We start from the raw sequence: 17129 nt of genomic DNA on the forward strand, positions 1-17129 counted from the left end.
GTTCATCTTAGTATCCCTTCTTATTCCAGGCTTCAGAGCTGCGTGGGGCTGGGGATTAGGGCTGTTTGAATGAAGAGAGCCTTTATTACATTAGTTTAAGTGGTTAATAGGTAAAGTAGGCCAATCCATCTTTAGACTAAGCCTATCACTTCGCCTACGAAGGGTGCAGGCTTCACCGAGGAAATGTTCATTAAAGGAAAAGCTTTTCCTCTGTCCCTCTTGACATGTTAATAGCTCAGGGTTAGGGGCTTGCTCTTTGCCTGTGCAAAATTCATAGCTGTGCAAAATTCATAGCTGTGCTCACGCAGCAGCTTCCTCCCCTTGCTGGGACCCAGCTGTGGTGGCTCTGCCCCAGTCAGCAGCTTTCTGGCTGGGCTGGGTGGGGAATCAAGGATGCTGGGAGTCTGCTGGTGCTCTTCATCCTCGTTTCCTTCTTCCATGCTAAATAAGCAGGTGCCTCGTCCCTTCCCAAGCAGGGAAGTGGGGATGGAGTTCAAATGACAGGTAGAGGCAGTGATTTGGTGCTGGGACTATCTGCTGTGGGATATTCTCAAGGCCAGAAGTATTTGTGGGTTTGAAAGGATTAGACAGTTCATAGTCACTATGAAATAGGATGATTTGGATGCAGATGCTGTCTCCAGAGGTCTTTGAACTCCAGGTTGCCAGAAGGCAGGAGGATAACAAGGCAGGAGGGATGGCTTGCCAAGGTTTTCATGCTGTATTTTCTACTACAGTTTCCACTATGGCCCTCAGTGGTGTCTCTATCCAGCCCTGGGGCTCAGTTGAGCTCTCTGTTTCCCACAGCCTGGTTCCCTCTCTCATCTCCCTTTGCTCTCCTGTATGGACAGCAGTGGTAGCTGCACCTCTGCCTTTCTCACCTTGTGTCAGGCAGTGCTGGCAGGAGCTGCCCACGTCTCCATGGTGCCTGAGAATCCTCGATGGAAACAGAGGCTCCACAGTGGTCACAAGCTGCCTGGGGTGATCTGTGTCCACCTGAGCTGAAAGCAGGTTTCTGCTGGACCCCACTCCTTTCTCCCAAGGGGCTGCATCCCACCAGGCCATCGTGGCTCCTCACCATCACAGCTCCTCTTTCCCATCCCAAAGCAGCAGCTGTAGTTTAGCATGGCCCTTGCTGTCTTGGAGCCCCAGGAGCAGATATGCTCAGCTCTGGATCTGGTCCTCCTCCCACCAAAGTGTGTGTCCAGTGTGTTGTGTTGGAGCTGCAGTGCTCTGCTGGGCCAAGTTGCCCTTCTCCAGCTGTGGCTTGAATGGGAATAAATTATTCTTCTTCTTTCCACCACTATGAGTTCAGACCAGCCAACGTACCAGTTCCTTCTGTCCCTGAGGCTCTGCTGTCTCTGGCTGCCAGGATGATGGATGGTGCCTCTGTGGGAGATTATGGAAACCATGGGAAAGCTCCCACAACTGACATGCCCATGCAGTAAAACTTTGCTTTCCTGGATGTGGTGTTGTCAGAGGTTCAAACAACCTCTATGGGCCACAATATTTGGCTTCTCTTGCAGCTGTCTTTCTTTCATGCAGCCACTTTGCAAACAAAGCAGAGTCTGAGACAATCTTGAGGGTCTCAGTTTCGGACTGTGCCTGGCACCCATGTGGTACAATGAAGGGAGAGCAGGGGCCCGAGGGCTGTTTCTGGTGGATCCAGGCCTTGTACGTGGGATGAAGGTTTTGCTTCTACCTCTGCTCACCTCAGCCCGTGTTGGCCAACCTGAGGGCAGTAGGTGTGTCAATGTGCCTTGTTCTGCTTTGCTTGCTGTGATGGGTCACCAGCAAAATGTTCTTAAATTGCCAGGAATTTAAGTCCTCTCCAAAAATAACAATCTGGGAGGTTTAGGCTTGTCCAGAACTGAATGCTTTCAGCCACAAGTGCAGTGTGGGCCCAGGGGATGAACTGCTCTGCAAAGGGGCTGATGCCAGGCCAATGGATGCCTCTTAGGTAAAGAGTTACTCCCTGCTTTCTTCCACTTATGGTGAGCTCCTCTGTATTTGCTGAAATGCTAATTAAGAACCTGTGTTTCCCAACTGAATCAACTGACTTGGCACTCCATCCCCAGCAATTTCCTCCTGTTTCACAGCCCTGCCCAATGCCTTTCTTGTGCAAGGAGGGGAAAAATAAACCTTGCATCATTCCCATGAGACTGATAAATACTGGCTGTAGTAGTCCTGGAGGAGAAATCAGTCCCAAAATGCAGGGCCTCATACAACCAGCAATCCAATGAACCTGACCTAAAGCTGAAGGGCCTCAGTGGAACACGGGCGACCTGAGAATGTTTTGGGAATCTTTCTCCTCTCTAGGCAGGTCCCAGGCCATTAAGGACTTCATGGGTGGAAAACAACCTCTTAAATCAAGCTGAAAAGCAGTTGGTGGCCAGTGCAGGATGTAGAACTTGGGTTTAATGTGGCCATAAAAGGGGACACCACTTAATGAGCAAATGTTGAAATCTACCTCAGCCCACAACAAATTTAAGAGTTGCTCTGAGTGTTATTGACTGGCCCTATTCTGTGACAGCATTATGGGGTTGCAGAGTTGGCCAGAAAGGCGAAGGATTAGTCAGAGTTTTATTCTGGTTGCTGGTTTTGGCACACATACTAGCTCCTGCCTTCCAGAAGCTCTCACATCCCAGGTATCTGGTAGACCAGCATGATGTTTATCTGCATGTGAAACTCCACTTGTGTGGACTTGAAATCCCAGCCTTCAGGGTTGCCACCACCTCTGGCCATGACTGGAGGTTCAACAAGCTGATATCCCCTTCCTCCACTGTCCACCTCGTCCATTGCCACTCCTACCTGAGTGCCATGCAGGTCTGGCACAGGGATTGTTCCCACATTGGCGCTGTGGAGAAGGGGCTTTATGGGCAGCCTGTGGGCTCAGCTCACAGGGAGGATGGGGGCACAGCCCCTGGGTGCCCCTTGCCAGTAAACACATTGCACAAAGCATTGCCAGAGGCTGGTGAAGTAAAATACCAGGTACAGTGTGAGCTCACCAATGGTTGCATAAACAGCTACTGACCAAATTTCATAGACATGGGATGATTTTGGATGCAAACAGACCTCTCATTCCTGGATTCCCTGTTATTTGCCCTCAGAACAGACTGGTCAGCTTTCTTGCCTTGTGTTCTTAATAAGGGCAACCATTGGCTTTAGCACAAATTATCAGTGGCTGTTTTAATTGCAAGAGCCCTGGTGATCTTTGCTGTGGAAGCATGAAAGCAGTCAGGGAGGAGATGGCTGTGGGAGCAGCCTCTGTGTGGTGTCCTATGGCTGAGCTTCAGGCTTGTAGATCACACGCTGGCTGCTTATTTCTCTGTGCTGGGTGGATGCTTTGAAAACTTAATGAAGTTTTATAACTTTAATTTTGTACTTGACTCCCCTTTTGCCTTTTCTTTTCAACTGTCTCTCAGTCGAGAGCAAATGAGTCCATTAGGGCTATAAAGGGAAAGAACTGGCAAACGGTCTAAAATATTTTAGCTTGCCTAGTGAATAATAGGAAAAAATTACTCTTCCTGCTTCATGCCACTTCCATCAATTCTGCAAGCTCCCTACTCTTTCCCCATGTGGTTAATTAGGAATAGGCAGGGAATAAGGTGGAATTGCTGGAAGCTTTAAGTTTTAAAAGTCCTTTGTGGAGGTATGTCCTGCCCATGTGCTGAGGTGGTGTTCTCCACAGCTGTACCCCATATCCTGACCTGCTGTAGCCCCTGGGGCGGTGCTGGGGTGGGGCTGTCCTCATTGTCTCTTGGACTGGGATGTGCTGAAGATGCCACGGCAGCTCTTGATGCCCTTTCTTGCTCATGTGAGGAAACAAGTGATAGGGAATAGTAAAGCAGGGGGAGAAACTGGATACAAGAGGACACCTGTGAGCGAAGTCCTGCTGATGGCAAGCCAGAGAAAAATTGCACCCTCTTGCCTGAATTGGGAAAAGTTTTGCATTTGGAATGCTGAGGGAAAATTAGGTGAACATACTCTAGTGATCTCCTGCTATTCTGCTGTACCATCCTCTCATTCCCACGGGGAAATGAGCTCTGGATTGGGGCTGAGGTCTCAGTGGTGTAGTCATGAGCCAAAACAGCCACCTCAGGTGCAGCTCAGGACCCATCCTGACCAGTCTAGAGCTGGTGTGGTACATTCAGCCATGGTCCAAGCACAGAGTGTAGCTCAGCTAATCCACTCATGAATAACTGGGGGATTACTCAACTGGATTTCTAATACAGTGGCCTTTAATAATAATCCTTCCTTAATCCCTAAATCAATGGGAAATGGATTTGTCTGTCTGATCCAAATGGCCTGTGAAGGCATTCTAGGGAGAAGAATTCTTGTGTATCTATGTGTGAACATACCTGTAAATGCATATGGATATTTTTGTTCCTCTTCCTTGCCCTTCTGACCCACGTCTGTGTGTTTTGCTGGCAGGGAGCTGATGCCCAGGACCCTGGAGGGGCAGATCACCATGGAGAAGACCCCCAGCTACTTTGTGACCAAGGAGGCGCCAGCCCGCATCTCCTCCATGAGCAAGGGCACCAAGCTGATCGTGGTGGTGCGCGACCCCGTCACCAGAGCCATCTCGGACTACACCCAGACCCTCTCCAAGAAGCCTGACATCCCCACCTTTGAGAGCCTGACCTTCAAAAACAGGACTACAGGCCTCATAGACACCTCGTGGAGCGCCATCCAGATCGGCATCTACGCCAAGCACCTGGAGAACTGGCTGCTGCACTTCCCCATCGGGCAGATCCTCTTTGTCAGCGGGGAGAGGCTCATCAGGGACCCCGCGGGGGAGCTGGGCAGGGTCCAGGACTTCCTGGGCCTCAAGAGGATCATCACGGACAAACACTTCTACTTCAACAAAACCAAGGGCTTCCCGTGCCTGAAGAAGGCGGAGGGCAGCAGCAAACCCCACTGCCTGGGCAAGACCAAGGGCAGGACCCACCCTGACATTGACCAGGAGGTGGTGCAGAGGCTGAGGGACTTCTACAGGCCCTTCAACATGAAGTTCTACCAGATGACAGGGCAGGACTTCGGCTGGGACTGAGCCTGGCATGGGAAAGTCCCCTGTTATTACTTGCCCAGCAGGGTTTGCTTATATAAAGAGATATATATGTATGTAAAATGTACAGAAATCTATTTTATAATAATTTATTTTTAATTCCTAAGCAATTAATTCACTAAGCTGCCTAACCGCACTGGCTAGAACGGTAGCCTGTAACCTGTTTAACATTCCACGGTGTTTAATTCTAATGTCTCTCCTTTCCTTGGTTTTTTGCCCTTCTTCTTTCTCTTTGGTTTGGTTTGTAACAGACAGTGCTTCCACTTTTCCTAAACAAAATTTGTATTTAAAAATCAAAAGGAGGGAGGGAGGGAAAGCACAAGTTTATTTTTGTTACGGGTATCTGGCCTTTATAAATGGTTGCTTTCCCTATTCCAGTGTCCCAGTCTCTGCTCCGCTGTTGTGCTCCCTCATCCCACATTTTTCTGGCTAGTTCCATGGCCCAGGAGGGTGTTTCTCTGGGGTGGGTGGGAGGAAGGCTGGGCATCCCTGCACCCCACATACCTCTGCTGAGCAGCAGCATGTTTTCCCAGTGGCTGTAAGCCTGGGAACCCCAAGCCAAGGGCTCCTGCTCAGGATTGCCAGGAGGGCAATATGCTCTTTTTCCAGCAGACAAGCTGCAGAGCTGGTTGCATAGGCAAAGCTTTCAGTACAGTTTTCCTTCCTGCTTTTTGTCCAGGAGGTTCTTTCCCATAGTCCCTCTATGCATTTAAAATCTTTACTGCAGGACAAATGCAAAATGCTGTGTCTGTGTGTGACATGTGTGGTGCTGGTCAGAGCGACTTGCAGAAAGTGTTGCTCCAGGGACACCCATGCACACCAGGCACTGCTGGGAGATGGCAGCGCCTGCAGCACGTGGAGCACCCTCCACCACCAAAGACACCAGCAGAACCACTGGGAAAACCTCAGGTGCCTGCCTGGCATCATGCCCAGCAGGGAGCGTGTCCCAGGACATGGCACAGGCGCTGTTCCTCCAGCCCCACGGCTGCCACAGCACGTCCCAGTACGTGAGACTGGGGAGCATCGCCCTTAGCCCTGTTAATTCCATCTTAATTCTATCTGTGGTCTCTCCCAAGGGAGAAGCGCTGCTTTACCAACAAGGGTGAATCTGTAGGAAGGCAGGGGGGAATCTGGGCACGCTGGGGTTGGGGTACTCCTGGCAGTCCCTGGGTGCCCTGCCAGGACAGGAGGCTGCAAACATGCAACCATTAACCTGAATGAAATCCTTCTCGGATATAAGCACTTGCTGTGGGACTCCAGGACAGGTTAGGTCTGTCCTGAGAGCTCTACCAGTGTTCTGTGAGCCCAGGAGGTCCTGATAAGCACTGTGTGTCCAATGCCTTATCACTGCTGTCAGAGGGTCTGCCAGCTTGACTGCAACATTTCCAGGGCAAGGTGGCAGCAGAAGTGATCTTCTCACTGAATGTTTAACAGAAAGAGAGCTCTGATGTCTCTGGGCAGCAGAACTCCCCACTCCTCATCTGCAGCCCTGAAAAGATGCACTGCAGTGAGCATCACCTGGTGTTGCTGTGGGAGCACTTCCAGAGGCAGTGTGAACGAAACTGGAAACAACAAAAGCACCAATGGGTAGAACATCTAATTTCATATGCATTGCCTACAGAAATCCCTGCCCTGCACCTCTGCATAGTTACCTGTAGCTCCCCCTTAGAGCTGCCCATTGTAGCTGTGCCCAGCTGTGGTGGGGCCCGTTCAGTGTTGTTTCCCAAATGTTTGTTTTACTTTTGCAGCCTCCTCACTCTAGCCTGCCCCTTCCATCTCTCTGCTGTGGCTGCTGGGTGATGAAAATGTTCCTTAGAGCCTGGGCTGCTCTGTCTGGGTCTCGAGCTAGTCCTGCTCCAGCAGACAGAGCAAAGAGGAGACTTGGCTCTGGGTCTGCTGCAGGTGCCAGGGAGCTGCCCTTCAGAGCTCTGTATAAACCTGAGGGCTTCTGGCCTGCTCAGCAGTGTCACACCTCCAGAGGGATTTAGGAACTCACACCACCATGTGTGAGTTCACCCCTGAGGTGGAGTGCATGTGGGTGACCTCAAGGAAAGGGAGATTTTAAGCATAACAGCATCAGGCTGAGATGCCTATAAAGCTGCTGTGAGCAGGATCCAAATCCCTCCTTGGGGTTTGCCTCCAAACACATCTTCCCACAAACAGGGAAGCTCTCCTTGCCCTGAGCCATTTCTGGGGAAGAAATGACACTTTGGGCCAAGGCAGTCTGACTGCAGAGGGTTCAGGTGGGATGAGGGACCTGCTGGGCTCTGCAGGCTGACAGCCCCTGCTTTCCCTCTGTCCTGCAAAATCCAGCTGCAGGCCTGAGCAGCTGGGTGGATCTATGCACTTTTGAGGGGTTTGGCTTCAGCTCCAGCCAGGTCCCTGGCTCTGTTTCCTGCTGCTGGACAGGTGATGAGTGCAGGAGTGTGTCTGCTTTATCCCAGACCCTGCCACTGTTGGGTGACCGAGGGGAAGGAGCTGCAGGCACCAAGAAAATGCTTCCTGGTGGAAAAACAAGTGATTTTTGGTTCTCAAAACCTCAGTCTTCCTTCTAGCAGCTTATGCAATGCATTGAAAGAAGCTTGACCTCTCCACCTGGCCCTTGGTGAGCTCCCACCTCCCCATGTTTCACTGGTGGAGCCTCCAGGACCTGTGTGCTGGCATGGGCTCCTTTCCAGGCGCTTCCCTCCGGAGTCTCTGCCGGCTGCTCAGAGCCTGAAGAGTTCTGCATCCCCCTGCAAGTCTTCCTTGCTTGCCTGCAAACAAGTTTTTAATATCCCAATGCCTTCCTCAGCTGTACAGCAGAGTGTGGGCTTAATTTGTATAATCAAGCCCTGCTGCGAAGAACTCTTGTGGAGCAAACTTGTTGGAGAGTGGAAATACAGAGAGTGAGGAATAACACTTCTAACCATAAGAAAATTTTCTCAATATCCTTCATAATGAAGTCTGCAGTAGACTTTTAATGTAAAAAAGCCTTACCTAACAAATACGACAATGAAGGTGAATTCTCTGTGGTGTTCATCTAGTTGCTAATATTGGAATTGGTGCATTTTTTTAAATACCCCCCTTATTTCTTTTAAATTAAGCTTGGAGGTGTGATTAGAAGTTTGATTGGTTGGTTATTTTTTTCACATTGTAACTTTAATTTATGGCTGAGTTTCATTCAGTCCTTTATTCAGAAGTGCAGTATAGCTATTAGTGATGTGTTGCCTGTAACATGGTTCTATAGTCCAGTAGCCAATTTGTAAAAAAAAAAAAAAAAGTACAAAATAGAAAGGAAAACAAACAAAAAAGCCACAAAAAAGAAAATATAAAAAAAATTATATGGAGTATTTTGTGGTATGTACAACACAAATTAATTTTACACAGAGAAAGATGTTTCTAGGAAAATGAAATTCTGATAATTCATACTATTTGTATGAACAAATAAAAGCTCTATTTTCCGAAGCAACGGGCACGGCTGTGTTCATTTGGGAGGGTTGGATGTGCTGTCCCTGCCAGGACTGTCCGTGCAGCCGGGCTGGCCCAGGGGCCGTGGAGAGCCTGGGGAGGGGGACACGGTGCTGGGCCAGGGCTCCCTGGAGCTGCTCTGGAGCCAGGGGCTGTCCTGGGGCATGCAGAGGTGTCCCAGTGCTGCCCAGGCAGGGCTCTGGGGCTGCCCTGCCCTGATGGACACAGCTGCACCCAGTGCCAGCCCAAATACTGCCCAGGCAGGGCTCTGGGGATGCCCATCTGGGCATCCCCTGCTGCACCCAGCACCAGCTCAGGGGCTGGGGCTGCCCTGTCCTGCCCTGCTGGACACAGCTGCACCCATCTGGCATCCCCTGCTGCACCCAGCACCAGCTCAGGCTCTGGGGCTGCCCCTGGCCCTGCTGTGAGCACTGGATGAGCTCAGGGATGCTCCAGGATATTACAGCGACCTGTGTGGGCCGCTGCTGGTGAGAGAGAGACGGTGAATCTTGTTTCTTGAATCAGAAGGCTTGGTTTATTAATATATGATATAATACATTATAATTATACTAAATAGAATATAGAGAGAGGTTTGCAGAGCTGCTAGCTAAGCTAAGAATAGATAGAAAAGAATCCACAACAAAGTTGTGGCCAAGGACTCAGTCCCCTGGCTTGAACTGGTGATTGGCTCTTAATTATAAACATAGAAAATGAGCCAATCAAGGTGAATCCTATTGCATTCCCCAGCAGCTGATAATAATTGTTTACCTTCTCTTCGGGGGCCTCTGGCCTCCCGAAGACGCAGAAATCTGAAAGAAAGGATTTCTGTGGAGAAATGTCTGCGACACCAGGACAAACTCAGTCCTTCACAGCTGCAATGGGGAACCTCTCCAGTGCCAAATTCCTTTTCCAAAGCTTTACTCTCACTGTAGTGATCCTGATCCAGCCTCTGCGGTCAGTGGTTGCTGCTGCTCCCTCAGCATTTTTCGGCATAAAACTTCATTACCACAAAATTCAGGAAGTCCCAGGACAGTGCTATACCATGCAGCACCTGAAGAATTAGATTTATATAATGTACCAAATGCCACTAAAAATGAATTTCAATAATTTCATTTTTCTTTGCAAGCCTTGCATCTGGTGCAGAGTAATTGATGATACTCTTTCAGATTGTCCATTTTTCAGAGACCTTCTAGAGAAGGAGTCAGAACAGAGCACAAGATTTAATTTAGCCATTTAGGAAGAATTTAACCTGGAAACCTCCAGCTGGTCCAGGGATGTAATTAGTTGTTCCCAAACTCTGGCAATACTTAAACTCTATAGGTGTCTCATTTTTAAAATATGTAGATTTTACTTTAACATTCCCATGTAACTCTCAAGCAGCACAGCTGGATGACCTCAGCTTGATGGAGTCGAGCTGTTCCTTACTTCATTCTCACCTCCCCTTGATTTCATTCCAAACCAGGTGTGAATGCCCCAGCAGATGTCAGTCCTGGAGGCAGCCTGGATCTGAGTTCACCCTGATTTTACCGCAGCTCATGGAGCCCTGTCCCTCATTTCTGTATTTTATGCGAGCTGCTCCGTTCTGGGTTGGAAAGCATGTGGCTGCCCTTCCTTCACAGGTAGGTTGGTGCTGCAGAGGAAAGGGAAGGGTATTCCTAGAGTCCTTGTGGGGTTCAGCATCTGCCCTGTCCTCTGTATATCCCTGAAAACTGTTCCCAGCTGTACCTGGGCTTGTGGATATTGTGGATTCATTCCCCAGTTTGGTTTGGGGACCATTCTCAGGTGCTGTTTGGCAAGAGCATCCAGAAGACAAGGATGAGGATGTCTGTGGCTTATGGGGGCCTGGATACAGAGAAGGGTTTGCTCTGAAGAAGATGGGCTGAAGGGTCTCCTTGTAGATCTGGAACCCCAGCTGAAGGAGGAAGCTCCTGAAGGCAAATGGATTGATGAAGAGGTAGGTGAGACTGCTGTGACATTGCTGCTAAGCATGGTGATAGCCAAAATGGATTTACTTTTTCTCTTGGCCAATACAAGAAAGGTGAGAAACAATTTCTTTAACATAGAAATCAAACAAGTCCCCAGGTTGTGCAAGTGAACGTGGCATTTCTAGGGGAGATGCTTGGGCTGATGGCAGCATCCCAGAGAAGCATCACCTTGTAGGGATGAGAACAGACAGAGCAGGGAGGAATCCACCTGAAAGGGTGCAGGCTGCTGCCAGGAACATCTCTGTGCAGCACTCAGGGAGTGTTGAGACCTCCCTGAGGAAGGTGAGGCAAGGGTGAAATGACAAAGGATAATCTGGAGAGCATGTAAGTACTAGGGAAAGATCTGGGGAGGATCTGTGAGGGCAACAAGTGCTGGCAAATCTTGGAGTTGAGTCCATGCTAATAAAGACATTGAAAAAGTTGGTACATTTCATAGGTAGAATCACATTTATTGAGCTTTGGGCCAAAATTATTCATTTTAAAGCACCTTGAAGCTTGAGGTTTTCACCGGAGGCCGTTTTCAGGAAGATATCTTTATTGTATATGTGTATTCTCCTTGTCCCAGTGTTCAAATGTCTGGGAGTTTGTGCTGCTGGCAGTCCCAGATCCCCAACCATCAGGGCATTGCAGTTTTTGTTATTTTTTTCTCCCCTTCAAAAATGTTACCTAGCCACTAAATCTGTCTGTAAATTGCTTTATTTGAAGCTAAACTATTATCCTCCAATTTCTCTCTGTGGTTAAGAATCATGGTGTTAAAACTTTTCCTAATGCATATATTTAGAAAGGTAGTGGCTAATTGGTTATAAATCATTCAAACATTTCTGTGCAAGGCAATTGTTCAGCACCTTGTTAAATGGCTTTTTTATTAGAGAGAGGAATATCTATGTCAAATGTTAGGGCTGGTACCTTCAGCTGGGGTAATAGCATATGACCATTGCAAGTCCTCAGACCTTCCTGTAAATCAGGATATCCCCACCCCTTTATTTACAGATTAAAATTAATTTCTTTAAGACACCTGATTGTTGCAGGGTCCTGCAGCCTAATTCACTGTGAGAGCAAGTGGTCCCAAACACTCAGTAGGTTGGCTGGTCTCATTGTCTCTGAGCTCTTCTCACCAAGCTTTTTACTCTCTTTTCCTCCTGCTGCTTTCCCTGATTCTCCAGCAGACCATGATTCAGTCCTGCAGGAATTTTAGATCTTGACTTCTGCTTCTGCAGTTTACTCTTTCCCCCTGAGAAGGGTCTTACAAATAGGATTGCAAGAATCAGCCACTCTCACTGGAGCAATTTGCTTAAGAACTGGAGAGCATAGTCCTCCAGGAATGTTATTTGCAACTATTTATACAGTCAGCTCTAAATGTGAGGCTTAATTCAGGCTCATTAAGTCCTCTGAGATGCTTGATGAGCAGCACTGCAGCAGTGCTAAGGGTTCCTGGCTATTTGAGCTGCTCACAGCAGAGAAAGCATCACCGTTTTTCTTGCCTTGATCATTTCCCCATCCCACCAGGGACTGGTAGGGAGAATATTGGTACCAGCTACCTCAGGAAAAATCTGGATATTGGTCTTTTGCCAGAAATTACAGGCCATGTGCTGGTAGCCACCAAAATCCTGAACAAAGGGATGAATTTTCAAAATAATATGCTCCAAAAATGGCTTGGCAGAGAAGATCCAACTGGCTGCTTTGACATTGAGGTTAGTTAGCTGGGAATTGATGTGTCAAAACCTTAAAAGCTACACCAAAGAAAATTTAAGAAAGCGCCATGATTCCAGCTAATTAAGTAATGTCAGCCAAATATAATTTATTTCTCACCATCACTCATGTCTACAACAGAATTATCTCATTTTTGATTTCTAATGACTTACTTTCTGTCATTAATCTGTCCATGAATGATTTTTATATAACTTTTTGGCATTGAAACAAAGAATTTTTTTTCTTTTTAATAAAGAGAGAATCCCTAGATAATTCTGCATCACCCTTGAAAGGGGGCAGGGAGTGTAGCTTAGGTTTCATGGCACAACTCCAGCCTCCCTTCCCAGAAACTCTGGTAGGCTCTAACCCGGGTCTTACCCAGGACTTCAGCTTATCCTTGCTCTCTGTGAGAGTCCTTCTAGTATCACGCTGCATATTCAGACTCTGGTTTGGGCTTTTAGTCTACCAAAAAAGAGGTCTTTTCCTGAATTTTTCAGCTCAGGGAATTTTTTCAAGTGCTTTTCACTGAGCATTACTGGCTTTTCAGTTTCTCCCCGGATCCTTGGCTCTTTTCATAGGTACAGGGGGTTGCTGAGTTTTAAAATTTGGGTCCTTCACTTGGATCATGCACAATTCTGTCCCAGGCATGTGTGTCCTGGTTATTGGAATTGTTTGTATTCCTGCTTTACTGCTTTGGTTTGCATGCTTGTGTTTCCTAATGGTTTGTTTCTTCAAGTTCAGCTTGTTTCCAAGTCCCTGGAGCAAGCCCCAAGGATGCTCCCAAGCAGGACTGGTTTTTTCATCCACTACCCCACCTCTGATCCCAGATAGCTCAAAGGGCATGGAGATGAACCTTTGTTTCCTGCTGCTCATGGGTGAAGAGGCTGAATCTGAAATGTGGAGGTCTGTGTTCTGCTGGGGTTTCTGTTGCAGTGAAGCCCTTGAGCATAACCTAAAGGCACCAGCAAACACCCTGTGTGTGAAAGGGCCAGTCCCAGCTACAGAGCAAAGAAACTCAGGTGGTTTCGAAGGGCAAGAAGGTGTTGGATGCTTTACATACATTGGCCTGACGTCCAGAAAAACCCCAATGTTTCCAAGCACTTGAGAGGCAGAGCCTGCTCCCCTCAGCCACCAAGAGCTCTGCATCTCCTGCGGGAGGAGCTGCCACCTCCAGCCAGCCCGGACTGCTGCGAGGGAACCTGGCGGGCAGGGGACCCAGCAGGCAGCCAGGGACACCAGCAGGAGCCTGGGGGACAGGGGACCCAGGGACACCAGCAGGAACCTGGGGGACAGGGGACCCAGGGAGAGCAGCAGGAGCATGGCGGGCAGGGGACCCAGCAGGCAGCCAGGGACACCAGCAGGAACAGGGGACCCAGGGACACCAGCAGGAACCTGGCGGGCAGGGGACCCAGCAGGCAGCCAGGGACACCAGCAGGAGCATGGCCAGGAGTGCCGGGCAGGCAGAGTCCCAGCTGGCAGGGATCTGCTGCCTGCAAAGGGCGAGCTGGGAGGGAGCTGCAGGCAGCGAGCAGACGGCTGGAGGGCAGTGAGGAGAGTGGCAAAAGGAGCACTGCACAGGGACAAACGTGGCTTTGCTGTGTCCGCTGCGTGGGCTGGGGCTGCAGCCTGGGCTCACAGCCATGTGGGCAAGGGGGGAATGGCTTCAAAGTGAAGGAGGGCACACTTACACTAAGCATTAGGAAGAAATTCTTCCCTGTGAGAGTGGTGAGGCCCTGGCACACGGTGCCCAGAGAAGCTGTGGCTGCCCCATCCCTGGAAATGTCCAAGGCCAGGCTGGATGGGGCTCTGCACAAGCTGGTCTGGTGGAAAGTGTCTCTGCCCATGGCAGGGAATTTGGAACTAGGTGATCTTTGAGGTCCCTTCCAATCCAAACCATTTCATGATTCTACATGCTGCATCTCCATCTGCAGCATGGGCTGTGGTCTGCTCAGGCGATCCTCAGACAGGGACATGGAACAAAACTGTATTATTTTTCAAGTCTTTGTATCAAATTCCAATGTGGAGGGCCCAATCCTCAGTTTGGTATAAATCAGCCCCATTTCACATGCTGTAGCTGAAGTTGCCTGAGTAATTTCAGTGGTTCATGTGGGGTTTATGGCATCTGGTGGGACCTGCATTTCTGGAGCTTCTAAGCTCAAAACACAGCAGCAAAAAATACTTTATCCTGAATTAATTCTGAAGCAGCACTTGGATACTACAGATGGATCCATGCGAATCTTTTTTTGCTGTTCACCACTTTCACTCTCCTGTTATAAAGTTTAAATAATTATGTAACATGGGAATAAACAGTAAATTCAGGAACAGCTTACAGTTTAGCAAAGATTGACTAATTCTTGTCAAGAGCAAACTGGCATAGCTGTGTTGACTTCAAGGGAGCAGAATTGATTGATGTTAACAATGTGCCTGGCTCTGTTTCTCCAGATATTCTGGTGAATGCCTGCAGATAATGAATCCTGTCTGGAAATCTGCTGAAATTTATGAATATTTGTGGGATAAAGATGTTGTTACATGGATTACTGTGACCTGCTCCAGGCATGGTTCAGTACAGGGCAAGAAGCAGCCCTGCTTGCTGAGGCATAAATGCCGCCAGAGACCCCAATTCAGCTGTGGAGGACAAAGCTGTGAAAGTGGATTTATCAAGTGAGTGATCGTAGCTCACTCTGTGTGTGTGTGTGTGTGTGTGTGTGTGTGTGTGTGTGTGTGTGTGACATAAACATCTATTACCTTCATTTGTAAAATTCTCCTTGGCTTACCTCAGGGCAGATACTTCTGAGAGCTCAATTACAGGCAGTTACAGCTGCTTGACAACACTTCTGGCACAGTGCAGGGCTGTGTCCCTGTCAGGGGCAGATCTCTGTTCATTAATGTACTGACATCAAGCAGTGCCTGAAGTCAGCTGGGAAACTGCTGAGCTTCCCACAGGGATGGAAAGAGATGAAGCCTGGAGTGTGAGGTCCTTGTGGCTGTGCAGGAATTTCCAAGAGGTCTTTGGTCACCTTGAATCCCACTGGGATGGAAGGACAGCTTCCCTGTGGAATGGTCAGTCTCCAAAGGCATTGCCATTCAGGCAGGAGCAATCCCATCCCTGCACCACAAGTGCAAAGGGATTTACCCAAGCATGGGCAGGGAGCCTGGGGCAGTGCTTGCAGTCAAAGGTGGATTCCTGGCTCTCAGCCCACAGCTCTTTAAAGCATTTAAGCAGATACAAATCCCATCTGAGGATTGGACCCCTGCCCTTGCAGGGATTAGAGAGCACAAACTGTCCTGGTGTCAGAGCCTCCCACTGAATTGTCCCTGTGGAGCTTGAGGGGGTGATCCCTGTCCTTCACCAGTGTCTCCCCACCTGGAGGGACTCTAAGGTGAGGAAGGATCTCTGGAGGTTTACAGCACCCAAATGATGCCGTTTGAAAGAGCTGTTTAGCAGCCTCCTGCTCTGCTAGCTGGCACAATGAGGGCAGGAAGGGGCTAAGGAGTCTCCTGAGAGTGGCCTGGGATCTTTTAAAGGCTTATTTTTAAAAATACTTTCATTCTCCTTCTAAAAGCTGGTGGAAGGGGCTTGCATGGTCAAATGACAGCTCCAGTGATCAATCAGGTCTTTCTAATGACCAATATCCTGCAGCAGTGAAGGTTCACAAGCAACCACAACCTATTATTACATGATCATCATCCATCATTACATGATGAAATTGTAATTATAGGAGGGAAACATGGCATAACACTTCCACATCAGACACCCCAGAGCTTCACACTTTGCTGGCAACTCTGACAAATTCACTGAAGTATTTAATGAAGATGCTTCCTTCCCCTCTTCCCTCCCTGCCAGCCCCCCTGTCCTGATTCAACACAAGTAGGAACTCAGGAGGAAACCAGGAGCGGGAAAAATGTGGGAAGAGTTCATTGCACCAAAACTCCTCAGAGCAAATCCCTTGTGTCCTTACTGCTCCTGTGTACCTCCAAAACATCAGTGACAGAGCCAGGTGTAAATGTCTACAGCTGTGGAGTCTCAAACCCACCCGTGGGCTCCCTCAGCAGTCAGCACAACACTGGGAATATCCCAAACTGCGGCTGAGGTGAGCCCTCAGTGTCGGCCCTGACACATTCAGGCCAGAGTTAATTATCTCAAAAAGAGTAATTCTGTTGGGTGTGATTTACTGTTTCACTTGCATTTGCACGTTGTCTGAGATGATTTGTCAGCAATCCTCTGTAATTTGATCTTGATTTAGGCTAATCAGGATATGTCTAGCTCAAAGTGTGTATTTAAACCCCATTGAACGTAATAGGGCATAAGTGCATGCTGAGGAAATATTAAATATTTTCACAAAAAGACTGAACTAAAATACTCAGCCATTTGTTGTTTCAACCATTCTTTCCACATGCAAGAAAAAAAAATCCATTATTCTAATATCATGAGCTGTCTCCAATTATTTTGCCAAGCTGGGAAATTTGTGAAAATTCCACTCTGGAAACTTGAAAGCAAAACACACCAGTACATTAAAGTGTTTTAAAGCCACTGCTGAAAAAGTGGTGACATAGTGGCTTTGTTCCAATTTTCTATCTGTTTTTTGTTTTTTCTTGTGTCCCTACAGAAATTTCAGGACTGAGTCAATTTTGTAAAAGTCCCTTGGATTCCATGAGGACTGCATTTGGAGCCTTGCTAATGTAATTAATGTCTATTAAGCGAGCACGTGCCCCAAGCAGCTTAATAGGAAAATCTAATAATGTTTCCTATTGGAATGTTCCCTGTTAAATTGTCAAAGTGCTTTAGTGTATGTTTTCTGTAGGCAGCACTGTATAATGGAAATGTTACACAAATTAGTATTAGGCCCTTGGTGAAATGGGATCTTTTATTTAATTTGATTTTACAGCCAGGATGCAGAGTGATTGCTGCTTTGGCCTCACCAGCACGTGGCCGGGCACAA

At 48.2% G+C, this 17129-nt stretch overlaps 1 protein-coding gene across 1 annotated transcript in view; it reads left to right on the top strand.

The window, feature by feature from the left end:
- The window catches only part of LOC131566053 (heparan sulfate glucosamine 3-O-sulfotransferase 3B1-like), a 31420-nt gene extending 22990 nt beyond the window's left edge, over positions 1-8430 (top strand). The window contains exon 2 of the mRNA XM_058817235.1: positions 4432-8430. Within this exon, the coding sequence (XP_058673218.1) occupies positions 4432-5050 (619 nt within the window). The 3' untranslated portion in view covers positions 5051-8430. The remainder of the gene's footprint in view (positions 1-4431) is intronic.
- Positions 8431-17129: the final 8699 nt, after the last annotated feature.

This window comes from Ammospiza caudacuta, chromosome 19 (assembly GCF_027887145.1).
Source record: "Ammospiza caudacuta isolate bAmmCau1 chromosome 19, bAmmCau1.pri, whole genome shotgun sequence".
NCBI lineage: Eukaryota > Metazoa > Chordata > Aves > Passeriformes > Passerellidae > Ammospiza > Ammospiza caudacuta.